The 14,465-nt window shown below is 37.3% G+C and overlaps 1 protein-coding gene across 1 annotated transcript; it reads left to right on the plus strand.

Moving 5' to 3' along the window:
* Nucleotides 1-1,049: 1,049 nt before the first annotated feature.
* Nucleotides 1,050-3,613, plus strand: LOC104414704 (salicylate carboxymethyltransferase). Its single transcript, XM_010025867.3, has 4 exons — nt 1,050-1,157; nt 1,749-2,180; nt 2,335-2,589; nt 3,163-3,613. The coding sequence occupies exons 1-4, from the start codon at nt 1,083-1,085 to the stop codon at nt 3,520-3,522; spliced, it is 1,122 nt and encodes a 373-aa protein (XP_010024169.2). The 5' UTR covers nt 1,050-1,082; the 3' UTR covers nt 3,523-3,613.
* Nucleotides 3,614-14,465: the final 10,852 nt, after the last annotated feature.

The raw sequence follows: 14,465 nt of genomic DNA on the forward strand, positions 1-14,465 counted from the left end.
TAAGACGAAGTATTACGTCAACAAAGAAATTTAAACGCAAATTAATTTCCCTTCATTACTATTATCCTAAAGTGATTATAAGAGAAATGATTATGTGATAGTTTTTAATCTATTATTAGAATAATAGTTTATTCTAGATTACAAAAAAACCAAATAACAAATAATTATAAATTTTTATGGGACCCATTCATTTAAAAATTTGTGACTTACAATAAATTGTTTTTCTCACAGTAACTCAAAGACTATTATTCCAACAAAGCTCTTATTATAACTTTGCTAGCGTATGTCTGATTAGAAAAAGGATAGTGGAAGGGCAACTACAGCTAGCATTCCCTTCTAGGTTACTGTAAGGGTCACACTTTCTCTAAGAAATGTTCAATTTAAGTCATAACTACTTCACATTACTTATGATATGAAGATTTAAGATTAGTGAATCTGTCACAACAAGAGAACGAACGGTAATTATTAGATTACAAAGTATCCATTGCTTCGAATTCAAATTTGATCCCTATCAAGACACTAGTAGTTTAGAAAGTCTCTCTACACAAATTATGCCTAAGTTAGATAACACAACACGAGCCATTCAAAAGTTCACTCACGACATAAATCAAACTCATGATCTCCTTAAAGACAAGTGACCCCTTTACTACTAGACCAACCATCTTGGTGGTAACTTTGTTTCATTTTGTACAGCAACCAGAGGTATGGAATATCCTTCTCTTGCCCATTAAAACACTCGTTAAGAGAGCATTCTAAAATTTTCTCATAGAATGCACGTTTTCAATGCATCAATAATTGTTTCTATTATTTGAATTTTTCAGCTAGTGGCACTCGTTCATTGCACTCTTGAAGATAAATACCCTCCTTTTAAGTTCAACTACATACATGGCAATCAATATATGAGGACCACTCCGTGCAAACTCAAGGCCACGCGTGTTCCACACTCGAATTGGACTTGAGTTACATTCAACGTGGAAAATCGAGACAACGTGCCCCAAAACTGTCTATAAGAAGCGCCTCAAACCAATTCAAATGCAAGCCAACTAGAGAGAGAGAGAGAACAGAGAGAGAGAGAGAGAGAGATGGAAGTCATGCATGTACTGCACATGAATGGAGGAATGGGAGAATCGAGTTATGCTAACAACTCATTGCTTCAGGTACATCTCTCATTGTCCTGTTGTGGGCACATATCATCTTGAATTCGTTTGCATTAAAAGATTGATTACACGCTCCTTTGTGATTATGTACCACAATTTGATTTTTTTCGTTTAATATCAAACTAGGGTTCTTTTTGTTTACCAAGATTTTTAATTCTATATGCAAAAGACGATATTTTACCATGCCTTTCAAGACAATGTAACTTGTCTTTCAAGCATTCAAATTTTGACCCCAATTCGTATATATACTATTAATCAACAAGATTATCTTAAGAAGAATGTATAATAAAGTATTAGATCTTGCATGATCATTGCAATCTCAAAGAAACACAATCCTGTGATATTCGCATTGGATTAACATAGAAAATGCATGGAATTTGCATTACTTGCTCATTATATATGAACCATTCGCATATTCAATCAAGAATACATCATTGGATATATTCATCAATATAAGCAAAATATAACATGTATGGTTTATTTCTCTGTATAGATATAACTGAAGACAGAAGCCTTTTTTCTTGATATTGAGTCAATGCTTTCCCCCTTTATTTTTTTTATTTTTATTTATTTTTATTTTTTTAACGATAGAGGAAGTTGCTATTGATGACAAAGCCCATAATGGAGGCAGCCGTCACAGCTCTCTTCTCTACGGCTGCCGCCACCGTCCCGGCGAGCCTCGCCATTGCAGACTTGGGCTGTTCCACTGGCCCCAACACTCTCTTTGCCATGTCCGAGATCATCAACATCATGAGCAATCTCTGCAAGGCGACCAAGCAAGAGCTGCCGGAGATCCAAGTTTTCTTGAACGATCTCCCGGGGAACGACTTCAACACCATCTTCAGCAGCTTCTTGCCGAGATTCCAAGAGAAGTTGAGTGAGCAAATGAAGAGCAAGAACAGAGCGTGGGCAACATTGTCGTGCTTCTTCAATGGCGTTCCTGGTTCGTTCTATGGGAGACTGTTCCCTCGGGAGAGCTTACACTTGATTCATTCTTCATCCAGCCTCCATTGGCTGTCTCAGGTAATTTTTTGATCCACATTTATATTTGTTAACTTGATGGGAAGCAAACTCTCTCTCTCTCTCTCTCTCTTCTCTCCCTCCCTCCTCCCTCTCTTCCCTCCCTCCCTCCCTCCCTCCCTGTCTCACCTACTCTGTTTTTTTTTTTTTTTGTCAGGTCCCACGAGGCCTAGAGGGAAACAAAGGCAACATATATATGGTGAGATCGAGCCCTCCAAGGGTGCTTAGGGCATACTATGAGCAATTCCAGAGGGACTTCTCAACGTTCTTGGAGTGTCGTGGGCAAGAGTTGGTTGTGGGAGGGCGTATGCTATTGACCTTCTTGGGTCGAAGAAGTGACGATCCTTCAAATAAAGAGTGTTGCTACGTTTGGGAGCTCTTGGCTATTGCTCTCAATGAGATGGTCTCCGAGGTACCAAAAAAATAATTTCTAGAGTACTTGAATGGTCGCGTGCACATTAGGAAAAATCAAGGTTGATTTTTTTTTTTAATTGCTTCTATGGAAAACTGTAATATTGTACCGTAGTACCCATTGAGTTTCGTTATTCCTCTAGGAATAAGGTATATTATTGCTGATTCTAAAGTTTCAAATGTTTTTGCTAGATAACCTAAAAGATTTTCTTGTGAAACTCTAGCTAGAATTTTCACATAAATACTTTGAACCAAAGCAATAATGCAATTTGGAAATCATACAAAATCTATGCGCTTTCTCGTACTCGGGAAAGTTAGAGTAAAGAGATAAATTTATCAGGTGTTTGGATTACACACTCATTCCCTCTTTAGTATGATTTAGACCCAATTTTAGTGAAATTGACACTTACATGAGAGGAATCACATATAAGAGCAGTATGCAATAGACACATTCCCCATTACCTAAACATGTAACTATGACTATTACAAAGATATTATACTAACAACTCATGATTTTACAATTGTTTCTTATTTTTGGTTGCAAAATCTAAAATTGTGCCTAGCATTGAAGCAGGGACTCATAGAAGAAGACAAAGTGGACTCCTTCAACGTCCCTATGTACACACCCTCACCAAAGGAAGTACGAGGGGAAGTCCAAAAGCAAGGGTCATTCTCAATCGATTGGTTGGAGGTGGCCGAAGTGAATTGGAGTGTCCTTGAAACCAATTTCGACCCTAATGTTGTGTCGGAGGATGGGGGATACAATATGGCCAAGTGCATGAGAGCTGCAGTTGAACCCTTACTCGTTGAGCACTTTGGTGAAGAGATCATAGATGAGGTCTTCAAGAGATATAGGGCTCGACTCATCGATGTCATGTCCAAGGAAAAGACTGCAATCGTCAACATCATCATTTTGCTAAAGAAAATTGCGTAGATAAATCGCAAAAATCTCAGAGTGAACACATTACATTTATGTGGACGTTTATGATGAAGTTGATATATAAATGTCACAAGTGTGTTTCTAATGGTTTGAAGAAGGTGTGGCTGTCTCACTTGGGGGTAAGTACACTAGAACTGCCAAGAGTTGTGTGTGGCACTCACTTTAGTGCCAAAAGTTTATTTTAGATTATTTAAGTGCCAACAAATTTGAAAAACGATCATTTCAGTGCCAACAATGATTTAATTGATCGGAAATCCGACGTGACACTTTTTATTAATTTTTGAAGCTAACGTTGCTCATCGGAGAGTATTGTCAGCATCCAACAACAAAATGACACTGTTTGGTGTCTTTCCCCTAAGTAAGAATCCTAAATCCCCAAATTGAGAGAGAGAGAGAGAGAGAGAGAGAGAGAGAGAGAGAGAGAGAGAGAGAGAGAGAGGAGAGGGCATGGGCCTCCTCCTCATATTCTTCCCCAAATTCTTCCCCAAAGAACATCACTAGCGGTGGCACCGGCAACGGCACTGGCAATGGCACCTTCAACCCCCCGGCACTAGCAATGGCACCTTCAACCCCCCTTCTTCCTCCTCCTCCTCCGCCCTCGCCTCCTATTCTTCCTGCCACTTCTTGCTTGAGTAACAACCTCAGCCTCTCCTCACTCACCTAGTCGAGCAACTACGATGGTGGTCGAGTGATGGTGGCTGAGCAACAGTGGGTGAATGATGGTGGCCAAGCAACGGCGAGTGAATGACGATGGTTGAGCAATGGCAGGCGAACAATGAAGAAACCCTAATTTCAATCCCCATATGAGCTATACAACGTTATTTTTTGGGACAAGGACCCTGGAATGCCAAAAGTTGGCACAAAGAGACACTTAAGTCCAAGAGTTACGAAAAGTACACTTAAGTGCCAAAATCGGAGCTAAATGGATCACTTGAGTGCCAATCCGGCCAAAATCCGACTAAAATGCTGAAATAGCATTTTTCCGGCGAACCGAACCCAAAACGACGCCGTTTTGCACGCTGACATGGCCAAATAATGCAAAACAAAGGCGTCATTTTGAGCTCATGTGATAAAAAATAATATAAAAATTAAATAAATTAAATTTAAAATTAGATTTAGTTAAAATATTAAAAACAAATAATTTTAATGGTTAAAATATTAAAATTAATAATTTTAAAATTAAATTTAGTTAAAATATTAAAAAATAATAATTTTAAAATTTAAAATTTTAAAAAAAAATTAAAAAATAAATATTTTAAAAAAATTAAAAATAAATATTTAAAAAAAATTAAAAAATAATAATTTTAAAATTAGATTTAGTTAAAATATTAAAAAATAATTTTACAATTAAATTTAGTTAAAATATTAAAAAATAATTATTTTAAAATTAAAAATGTAAATAAAATTTAAAAAGATTATCAAAAATTTATAAATTAACAAAAAAGGGGCGGTGGCTGAGGGCAGCCTCAGCCACCGCCCCCCCTTTTCTAAATTTTTTAAATTTTAAATTATTATTTTTTAATATTTTAATTAAATTTAATTTTAAAATTTAATTTTTTAAATATTTTAACTAAATCTAATTTTAAAATTATTATTTTAATTATTTTAATTATTTTATTTTTAAAATTATTATTTTTTAATATTTTAACTAAATTTAATTTTTAAATTATTATTTTTAAATTATTTTAAATAAATCTAATTTTAAAATTTTTAAAATTTTTTTTATTTTTAAAATTATTATTTTTTAATATTTTAACTAAATCTAATTTTAAAATTATTATTTTTTAATATTTTAACTAAATGTAATTTTAAATTTATTATTTTTTTAATATTTTAACTATTAAAATTATTATTTTTAAATATTTTAACTAAATTTAATTTAAATTAAATTTATTTAATTTTTTTTTTTTTTTACCATGTCAACCCAAAACGACGCCGTTTTTGCATTATTTGCGACGTCAAGATGCAAAACGGCGTCGTTTTGGGTTTCTTGCCGGAAAATTCGTCGGAAAAATGCCACGTTAGCCTTTTGGCCGGACTTCACTGAGTGGCACTTAAGTGATCTGTTTTTCTTCGAATGTGACATTTAAGTTTACCTTCGTAACTTTTGGCACTTAAGTGTCCCTTTATGGCAACTTTTGGCACTTGAAGCGTTCTTATCCCGTCATTTTTGTGAGGCTATCCATGTATGTCAGCAAAACAATGTCGTTTTCTTAAGGAGGATGGAAAACGACGTTGTTTAAAAGCTACCGCAACTTTTTTTTTTTAAATATAAAAGCCACGTAATTAATTTGACCAAAATCTCTCGCTGGTAGCACCAAAGTGATCATCTTTTCTCTGATTTGGCATTTAAGTGATTCAACGAAAACTTTTGACACAAAAGTAAGCACTGTACACAATTTTTGGCACTTATAATATACTTTCCCCGTTTCACTTGTATTACTTCTTGTGTCCTATCTCGTGCTAACAAAATGCAAGAAACTTGCTGCAAATTGAAGGGCATGATATTTGGGGTTAAGGATTTTTCTTTCGTATATCCACCACAATGCATTAATTTAATTTGAGTGAGTTAGGTGCTTTGGTTTTATTTATGCCAGGAAAATAAAACAAGAGAGCTAAATCTAGTACGATTCCTATCTAGAGAATTCTGAATGAGAAAAAATGAATACATTAAAAATGAAATTAGAAACTCAACAATACAAGTTTCCCAATAATGTCAACGAAGCATTTGAAAGGTTTTACTGCAACATATGGAGGTTATACCATAAAATGATTTTTGAAAAAGAATACTAATTTTAAAGGTATATATACTGTTGTATAATCTCAAACAAATATTTTCTTATTGGCTCCTAAATTTTGATAGTCTATTTAGTCATTCACTACATAGAAGGTTAGGAGTTAATCTTGACTTTTGAATAAAATTATTAATATTGCAAATTAATTTAAGAATTACCATGTCTCGCGACCTCCCTTATGGCATATTTACGTGCGAGTGCGGGTGGAGGCTAATGGCTTGCTAAGAATTAGGCTTAGCAAGGACTCTCCAAGCCCATCAATTTATGACTTATGGTTCGAATTTTTAACATCCAAGCTAATTTCAAATAGGAGTCATCATTAATCGATTTGAGATGAGTTGATTAAAAATCCAAGTGAAATATCTAAAAAAATACTTTACTCCTGTGCAATTAGAGAAATTAGAATTGAAGAATTGATTACACTAGTTAATCATTAATGCCCTTTCGTTATCTTATCTTGTGTAAACGTCAAGTAAAACAACCACTGAGATTCGCCCTAGTGGCCACTCTTCCAACATGGAAGGGAAGGTGAGGGGTTCAAATTCTCACCTCGGGGGGGGATGGAATGGAGATGCGTAAGTTTCAAGAAGAGTGGTTTCACGCCCTACGCAAAGCGGGCGAAAGTCCGAGAATGAGTGTAGTGTAGGAATAGCGTAGGAGTGACGAAAAAAAACATCAAGTAAAACATTTATGCAGTATTTTATATCAATCATGAATTTTAGGATTTAATTCCTTACCGGATTAAGGAAATAGACGAATTCTAGTATTCAATTCCTTACCAAATTAAGGAAATAAAAACTCATGCACCATGAGGCCGTAATTGGAATAAGACAAAATGTAAATTATTTTTGGATTTTCTGATTTTTTGAAAAATAAAAACTATTTTTTTTATTTTTCTATTTTCATATTAAAATAATAGTATTTTTAAAAGGACCTGGGTCGGATTCCCGGATTGGGACTGACCCGGATTGTCACTTATCGGCCCGGATGGGCTTGAGGCATGGGCGCAGCCCAGGGCTTCCCTTTTTTTAAAAAGAGAACTAGGCCCATTTTAAATAAAACTGGGCTCACTCTTAAGAAAATGCCCAGCCCAAGTTCAACCGGCCCATGCGCCACCAGCCAGAAACCCTACCCGAATGGAGCTCCATATCCGACCCGGTTTGCAGCCGCCAACTCGAATCGCTGCCTCTTTAGATCTCTCCCTCAGGGCTTTTTTTCTCTCTCCCAGTTCGGATCTCGCTCTCGGGCCTCCCCTGATGTCTCTCCGGGGAAGTCCTATGAGCTCACTGCCTCTGCGTGTGTCTTCAACTAGGCTCGCGAACGCCCTATTTATAGGCCGCGGAGGCCGGTCGACGGAGGCTTCGGCCGCCGGTCCTTGGCGCACCGACCGGGCCTCCTCTCGGCCGAACCGGCGCGCCCTCAGCCGTCCACTCCGAGGCTGGCCTAGCCCTGCTCTGCTCCCTAGCTCGGCGGCATTGATGGCGCCTGCGAGATGTCCCATCCATCACCGGCCTTCCTCGCGCGCGTCGTCTTCGTCGGGCGAGTTGCAGAGGCGGAGGGGGGAGGAGGAAGGAAGGAAGGAAGAAGAAAAAGAAGAAGGAAGGAGGGGGCCGGGCCAAAGAAGAATAAAATGTTGGGCCTTGGGCCCACGTGGTGGAAAAAGAAAAGAAGAAAGGCCCCGTGGGACCTCTTTTTTTTTTTTTTAATTAATATAATTAATTTATCTATAAAGGGAAAATAAAATATGAAATAAAACACAATGGATGCAAATAAAAACTAAGACCTAAGTGATGCAAAAATCATTTTTGTTATGACCAAATTGGTCCCTCATTTTCTATGTAATTTTTATTATACGTACTTAGTGAAAATTTATGTGTAAACACTACTTTGCATTGAGAAAAGGCAGCCATGGATGATAGCAGGAGCACGGTTATCAATTAAATGGGTGATCTAGCATGCAAAATGTGCTTGAGTTCAACTTTCCAAGTCCCTTGAAACTTCAGGAAAGTAGAATTAGCAATTTCTCTGGATGAGGGTGTTTAGGATGAAGTGTTGTGTAAATTGGACATCAACATATATGATATTCAATTTTATCAGAACTTTCAGTACCCGGTAACTGAAATTACGAGATTTGGTGAACATTGTGGAGCTACCTATACGACGGAAGGTAAAAAAAGAAACAATAATTTTTTGTATAAGAACCAGAAAAAGAAGCAATTCGGCAAGACAATCGTGGACTTTCTTCTATAGTTGAGGTCTTTGATTGTGATTGCCCAGTAAAGAGAACCCCAGGTAAAGAAGATCCACGCCTCCACTAGGAGAAGGATCGTTTTTCCCACACATACAATACGTTAAAGAGTGTCGTATAATTGACAAAGAAGCTAGCTAGGATCTTACAATTTAAATTAATGTGAAATTTTCAGATAAAAAAAAAGATATAAGAGATTTATTTGATTTGATACTGATTGTTTATATTTATATATACAGAAAAGTTAGTAGTAGATAATTCATTAGAGTTATGAAGTATACCCCAAATGCCAAAACTTAGCACCAAGTGATACTTAAGTGCCAAAAATTGGACACTTGAGTGTCATTTCCAGCGAATCTTGTCAAAAATTTTACGTGGCAATTTTTTATTATTTTTCTCACTTACGTGATTCGCTGGAAACTAACTTAGCAAGGAACCACAAAAATGATGTCGTTTTAGCTTGGATTTGAATTTTAATATAAAAATTAATTAAATTAAATTATAAAAAATAATTAAATTAAAAAGCCAAGGGAGGAAGAAGGCAGCTAAGGGCTGAAACCTTGCTATCGTTGCCTCCCCATTGTCGCCACCAGAAGGGCCGGCAACGATGGCGAGGGCTCAACCCTTAGCCACCTTCTTCCTCTCTTGGCTTTTTTTTTTAAAAATAATTTTTGTATTTATATTTGTATTTTTAAATGTTTTAAATAAATTTAGTTTTAAATTTAATTTAATTAGTTTTTATATTTTTTTTACCACGTCAGCAACAAAACGATGTTGCTTTCACATTTATCTAGCCACGTTAGCATGCAAAATGATGCCATTTTGCAATTACTTCATCGGAAAATCGCAATGTTAGTATTTTGATCGGATTTTCTCGTTGTTAGCACTTAAATGATTCATTCCGCTCTGATTTTGGCACTTAAGTGTCATTTTCCTAACTTTTTGCACTTAAGTGTCTATCTATGTCAAGTTTTGGCCCTCCAGGTGTCCTAAACAAAAGTTCTCGTATGGCCGAAACCAAAGATCACTGGTTCCCTGTGTTTTCTTCTCTTAACGGGGCTCCTTGAGAATCTCCCGTGCGGCCGTTTATTCCACGATAACCCACCGGCGGCTCAAGAACCAAAAAATCAAAGGTGTCCTTTTTTAATCCACCAAAATTTGACCTACTTAAAGAAGATTGGTTCAAATAATTAGGGTTGCCATAATGGCCATCACTTTTATATGGGAAGGGGAGGCCACTTTGTAGTGACGTTTGATATTAGGTGTAGGGTTTGACTCTTACCCTTAAGTAAAGGGATATGATAACAATTTGAGAATAAATGGAGAGTTAGAGTAGGACACTTATAAAAAGGAGAAAAAGAAGTTGGGTCCCATCGAATATTTAATTACAAAATATGTGTGCTCCCTTCCTTTTATTCGGCAAGTCTAACAAAATAAAGTCCAACTCTTGCTGATCATGGTCAAATTTGGATGGAAGATCATCACATTACCGGAATTCTTTTGCCGAATCTTGGATTTGTATATATTTACTATAATTCAAGATAACTATTCATAGAAAAAAACATCAAAACTTGAACAACTCAAAATCGTATGAGTTTCAGCTCAAATTTAAGACACAATTTTTTTTTTTTTGGTAAAAAACAAATTTAAGACACAATTTGACTTTGAGAATAACAAAAAAAAAGAAGAGTCCAAGTATAAAGAGAACAACACCCTCAAGAGTGAGCTCTTGCCTCCATCAACTTGGGCACGTCATCAAGCATACTAGCGTCGGTGGGTTTAGCCCGGTGTCCAGCGATCTCCTTGCCCTCGTGCGTCAGTGCCAACGTTTTCCTCAACACCAGCCAGCGAGACAACCAGCCGCACCCCTAGTCCGACATCGACGAGCGAGTCCAGTCATCATCGCGCCGGTAAGCTTATAGGCGAAACCAAGTAGTTTGTTGGATTTTTGCAGAAGTGTATGTGTGCAAGTGTGTGTAACATGGCTTGGAACCAGCAATGATGTGTATATGAGTGGACTGCTACGGCAAGGGAATATGGGGGTGAAAAAAGAAAGACTTCTGTTATGATGGTATTACAAGGGAATGAGACTTTCTAGTTTTTTATGCTAGAGTACACGTCCAACGAGTCCTATTTATAGGCGTAGGAACACCACCTCTTTCTCGACCGACTTAGATTAAAAAAAGACATGTCTAACTTTTAAAATTTCAGCTTGCAAGCTATTCTTTTGCAGGTTACAATTGGACATTCCCTAGCGCCTGCTTGTTGTAGCTCCAGCTTGTTGCCGACTTGGACAGTTGTTGCCGCCACTTTTCCTTCTCCATTAAGTATACTTCATTCCTAAGTGGGCGTAGGCTACATTGTTTTAGGATTTTCAAAAAATAGATCACCTTTTAACACTCCTCATTGATCAATTTTTATGATACTCCGAGTATACTTCTCAATGTCTCAAATTTTGCTGTTGGTAGTGCTTTAGTGAATATGTTTGCAATTTGGTCTTTGGTCTTACAATAATTTACCTTGATCTTCTCGTTGTTTTGTACTTCACAAATGAAGTGATATTTTATGTCGATATGTTTAGTTCTTCCATGATAGCTTGCATCATTTTGTTAGAACACTTGCACCTGTCTTTGAATGTGCATGTCTTTTCTTTAACGATATCCTATATGTCTTGGGCCATCAAAATGCTCTTAGTTGTAGTTTTTAGCTATGGCTATGGCTTTAGCTCTCGTAGGCTCTGGCTCTGGCTTCGACTTTGGTTCTAGCTCTAGCTCTAGCTCTGGTTCTCTTGGCTTTTGCTTGGGCTCAAGCCTTTTTAGTTGAGGATGGTGAAGACAAATGCCCAAAACCATCCAAGTATGACTAGCTCTCGCTCCACTATCCCTTACGCCTAGCTCAGTTACAAACATGGGTGCATCTAGCTTTGATACCACTATTGCATTTTTGCATAAGCGTATGTGTGCAAGTTCGTGTGCGTGTGAAATATGGCTATGAATCAGCAATGATGTGTATATGAGTGGACTGCTATGGCGAGGGAATATGGGTGGAAAAAAGAAAGACTAGTTGGTATTACAAAGGAAGAAGACTTTCTAGTTTTTTCTACTAGCTAGAGTACACGTCCAACAGGTCCTATCTATAGGCGTAGGAACACCACCTCTTTCTCAACCGACCTAGATAGAAAACAATACAAATTTAACTTTTAAAATTTCAGCTTGCAAGCTGTTCTTTTGCATGTTATAGCTAGATGTTCCCTAGCTCTTGTTTATTGTCGACTTGGACAGTTGTTGCCGCCACTTTTCCTTCTCCATTAAGTATACTTCATTCATAAGCACGCGTAGGCTACTTGTTTTAGGATTTTCCAAAAATGGATCACCTTTTAACATAGTCTTGGCCAGTCCACACCTAATGCTAGAGAGTTTTCAATCTCCTACTGTTGTGGTTGCCGCCTCTGTCAAATCAACCAACACCACAAAGACATGTATGGTGCGCATGGTAAAGCTTTTTGGCCGGAAATAGTTTCTTTTTAGAAATAGGTCTTTTCTATTTATATTTCAGGAATAATTTCTGAGTAAAATAAGGTGTTTGGTAATTTTACAAAATTTCTATTCTTGAAATAGAAAAAAAAATAGAAATGCGTTTGGTACGCTTTTTTGCATTTATTGGTTTTTTATTCTTGTTCACAGACCATCGACCGCCGCCCGTCGCACATTGCCGCTATCCGCCGCTTGTCACCGTTGGTTGCCATCGCAGGACCGCCGGCCGCCGACCGCCATTGTCGACCAGCCGCAGGAGGCAACGTTCGGTGGGCTATGGGCAGCGATTGGCCGGCGGCGATCGGAAGCAACGGTTGGTGACCGGTGGTCCTGCAGCAGTCGGCGGCAACGGTTGGCAACCGATAGCGACGGGCGACAAGCAGCGGCAACGGGCGATGGGCGGCGACGGTTGGCGGTTGCGATGGTGGTCAGTGGTCACGATGGCTGTCTAGTAGCCACAACGACGGTGGTTAGCGGTCCTGTGGCGGTGGCTGGCAGTCGGGGGTGGCCAGTGGGCTATGGGCAGCAATGACAACGATCAGACGGCGACGGTGATCGGTCGACGGTGGCCGCGATCGGTTGGTGGTGGCCGGCGATTGGCAGGCGACAACCCAAGGCTACAGCAAGCAAGACAAACAAAAGAAAAAAAGAAAAGAAAAAATTGGCTTATTTTTAAAAATTGTTCTCGGAAATAAGAAACTACTTTTTTTGTTTCTTATTTTTGTTCTAAATCTATTCTCGGGAACAAAAATTTTACCAAATGAATTTCTGTTATTTTTTTTTTTGTTCCGAGAAACAAAAGAAAAGAAAATTGGAGAAACAAAAACGTTACCATTCAGACTCGTAATAATCTCCCGATGACCAAACTTGCTATGAATTACAACGTTTGGATCACCAATAGCAATAGAGCTTCCCTTGCTATCAGGCCTTGCTCCCAATCCAACAATGCTAGCCACCCCACTCACCCATTGACTCCTGCAATTCCGATGAAGCAGCCCAACTTTTACACCTTTGTTGTGTTTATAATTTCCTACAAGTTCTCCTAGGGTCTTTGTGAGCTGCTGCTTAAAACCGTTGGTTATTGCTGTTGGAAATTTCCTATAATATGGGTTTACATTAATTAATTGATTTACTATTTTAGATAATTGGGTTAATAGATATTCCAATATATGTTAAACTTTTAAGTGATCTTATTGAATTAGGTTTTCACATCTATTAATAACGGGCCTAGTTGAGCAGCAAAGTGTAGACAATTATATTTAATTAAAGCCCATAATGGGAAGGGCCTAATTGACATACTATTAATTATGGTTTATTAGGTCTCCTCTCTAGCCTATAAAATGGTAGAATATGCCTATCAATCGCTTAATTCCATTAAATGCTGCTCTATTGAAATATGTCATATAGAGGAAGTTTGGCATTCAAATAGATCTCTGATTATAAATAGGTTGATCTTCTTTTTTTTCAAGTGAAGGAATGGCTCAAATACATACGTTTTGATTTCGCTGTGCATATCGATTTTAGTGTTTCACAGTCATATATGGATTTGATTGTTCTTAATTGATTAGTTGTTTATGTGGATAATTTTCTACATGTAGTATCATAGCAAGTCATATATGATTGTAGAACCCAAAATTATTTCTTTTTATGAACAAATTCAAAATTTTTTCCTTTAAACCGCATATTGTTGTTATTTTTTCACGTGGATTTTTGATCAATTGATCTTGAAACCTTAGGGTTTTTGTTCTACATGTCGAGATCTTTCTAACCATATATAATTTGTATAGTTTTGTTGAGAATTGAGTGAGAATTTTGAATCTGAAATTTTACGGTTTATACCTTGAAAAAGTTCTATAATTTTTAAATTACTCACAATTAATTGATGTTCGTTGTAAAAGTTGCATGGGTATTGTCATATATATGTTTTAGCATCTTTTGGTTGCATTAAGGTGAGTTTTTTGGGCTTAAATTTGAAAAAATCAAAGTGCTGCCATGGGTGTTAGATATGAAATTTTGAAGTTTGAATATTGATGATTTTCTTGTTTGTTCTTCATTTAATTCACTCTAGTGAATTTATATTTATGGTAAAAGCAAGACTCATGGAAAAATTTCATCAAAATCAACCTTAATAAGTGTTTTTTGAGGTTCGGGTCAAAACTGGATCGTGCAACCTGGTTTTGTAGAATTTCTAGATCCGGTTGGAGGTTGAAGAAGACCTCCAGCTGAGCTAGCCCAATATATGGGCGTAAGCTCAATTTTCATTTTATTCCTAGTTCATGGCCGTGAGCCCAAAACCTTTCTAAGCGAGGACGAGTGGAACACGGGCTCAGATTTTACAAGCCGGGCCTAACACAACTATCA

This window comes from Eucalyptus grandis, chromosome 1 (genome assembly GCF_016545825.1).
Source record: "Eucalyptus grandis isolate ANBG69807.140 chromosome 1, ASM1654582v1, whole genome shotgun sequence".
Classification (NCBI taxonomy): domain Eukaryota; kingdom Viridiplantae; phylum Streptophyta; class Magnoliopsida; order Myrtales; family Myrtaceae; genus Eucalyptus; species Eucalyptus grandis.

Coding starts and splice junctions, on each gene's coding strand:
- LOC104414704 (XM_010025867.3), top strand. CDS start 1,083: ATGGAAGTCATGCATGTACTGCACATGAATGGAGGAATGGGAGAATCG. Junction 1,158..1,748: donor CTAACAACTCATTGCTTCAG/GTACATCTCTCA, acceptor TTTTAACGATAG/AGGAAGTTGCTATTGATGAC. Junction 2,590..3,162: donor TCAATGAGATGGTCTCCGAG/GTACCAAAAAAA, acceptor GCATTGAAGCAG/GGACTCATAGAAGAAGACAA.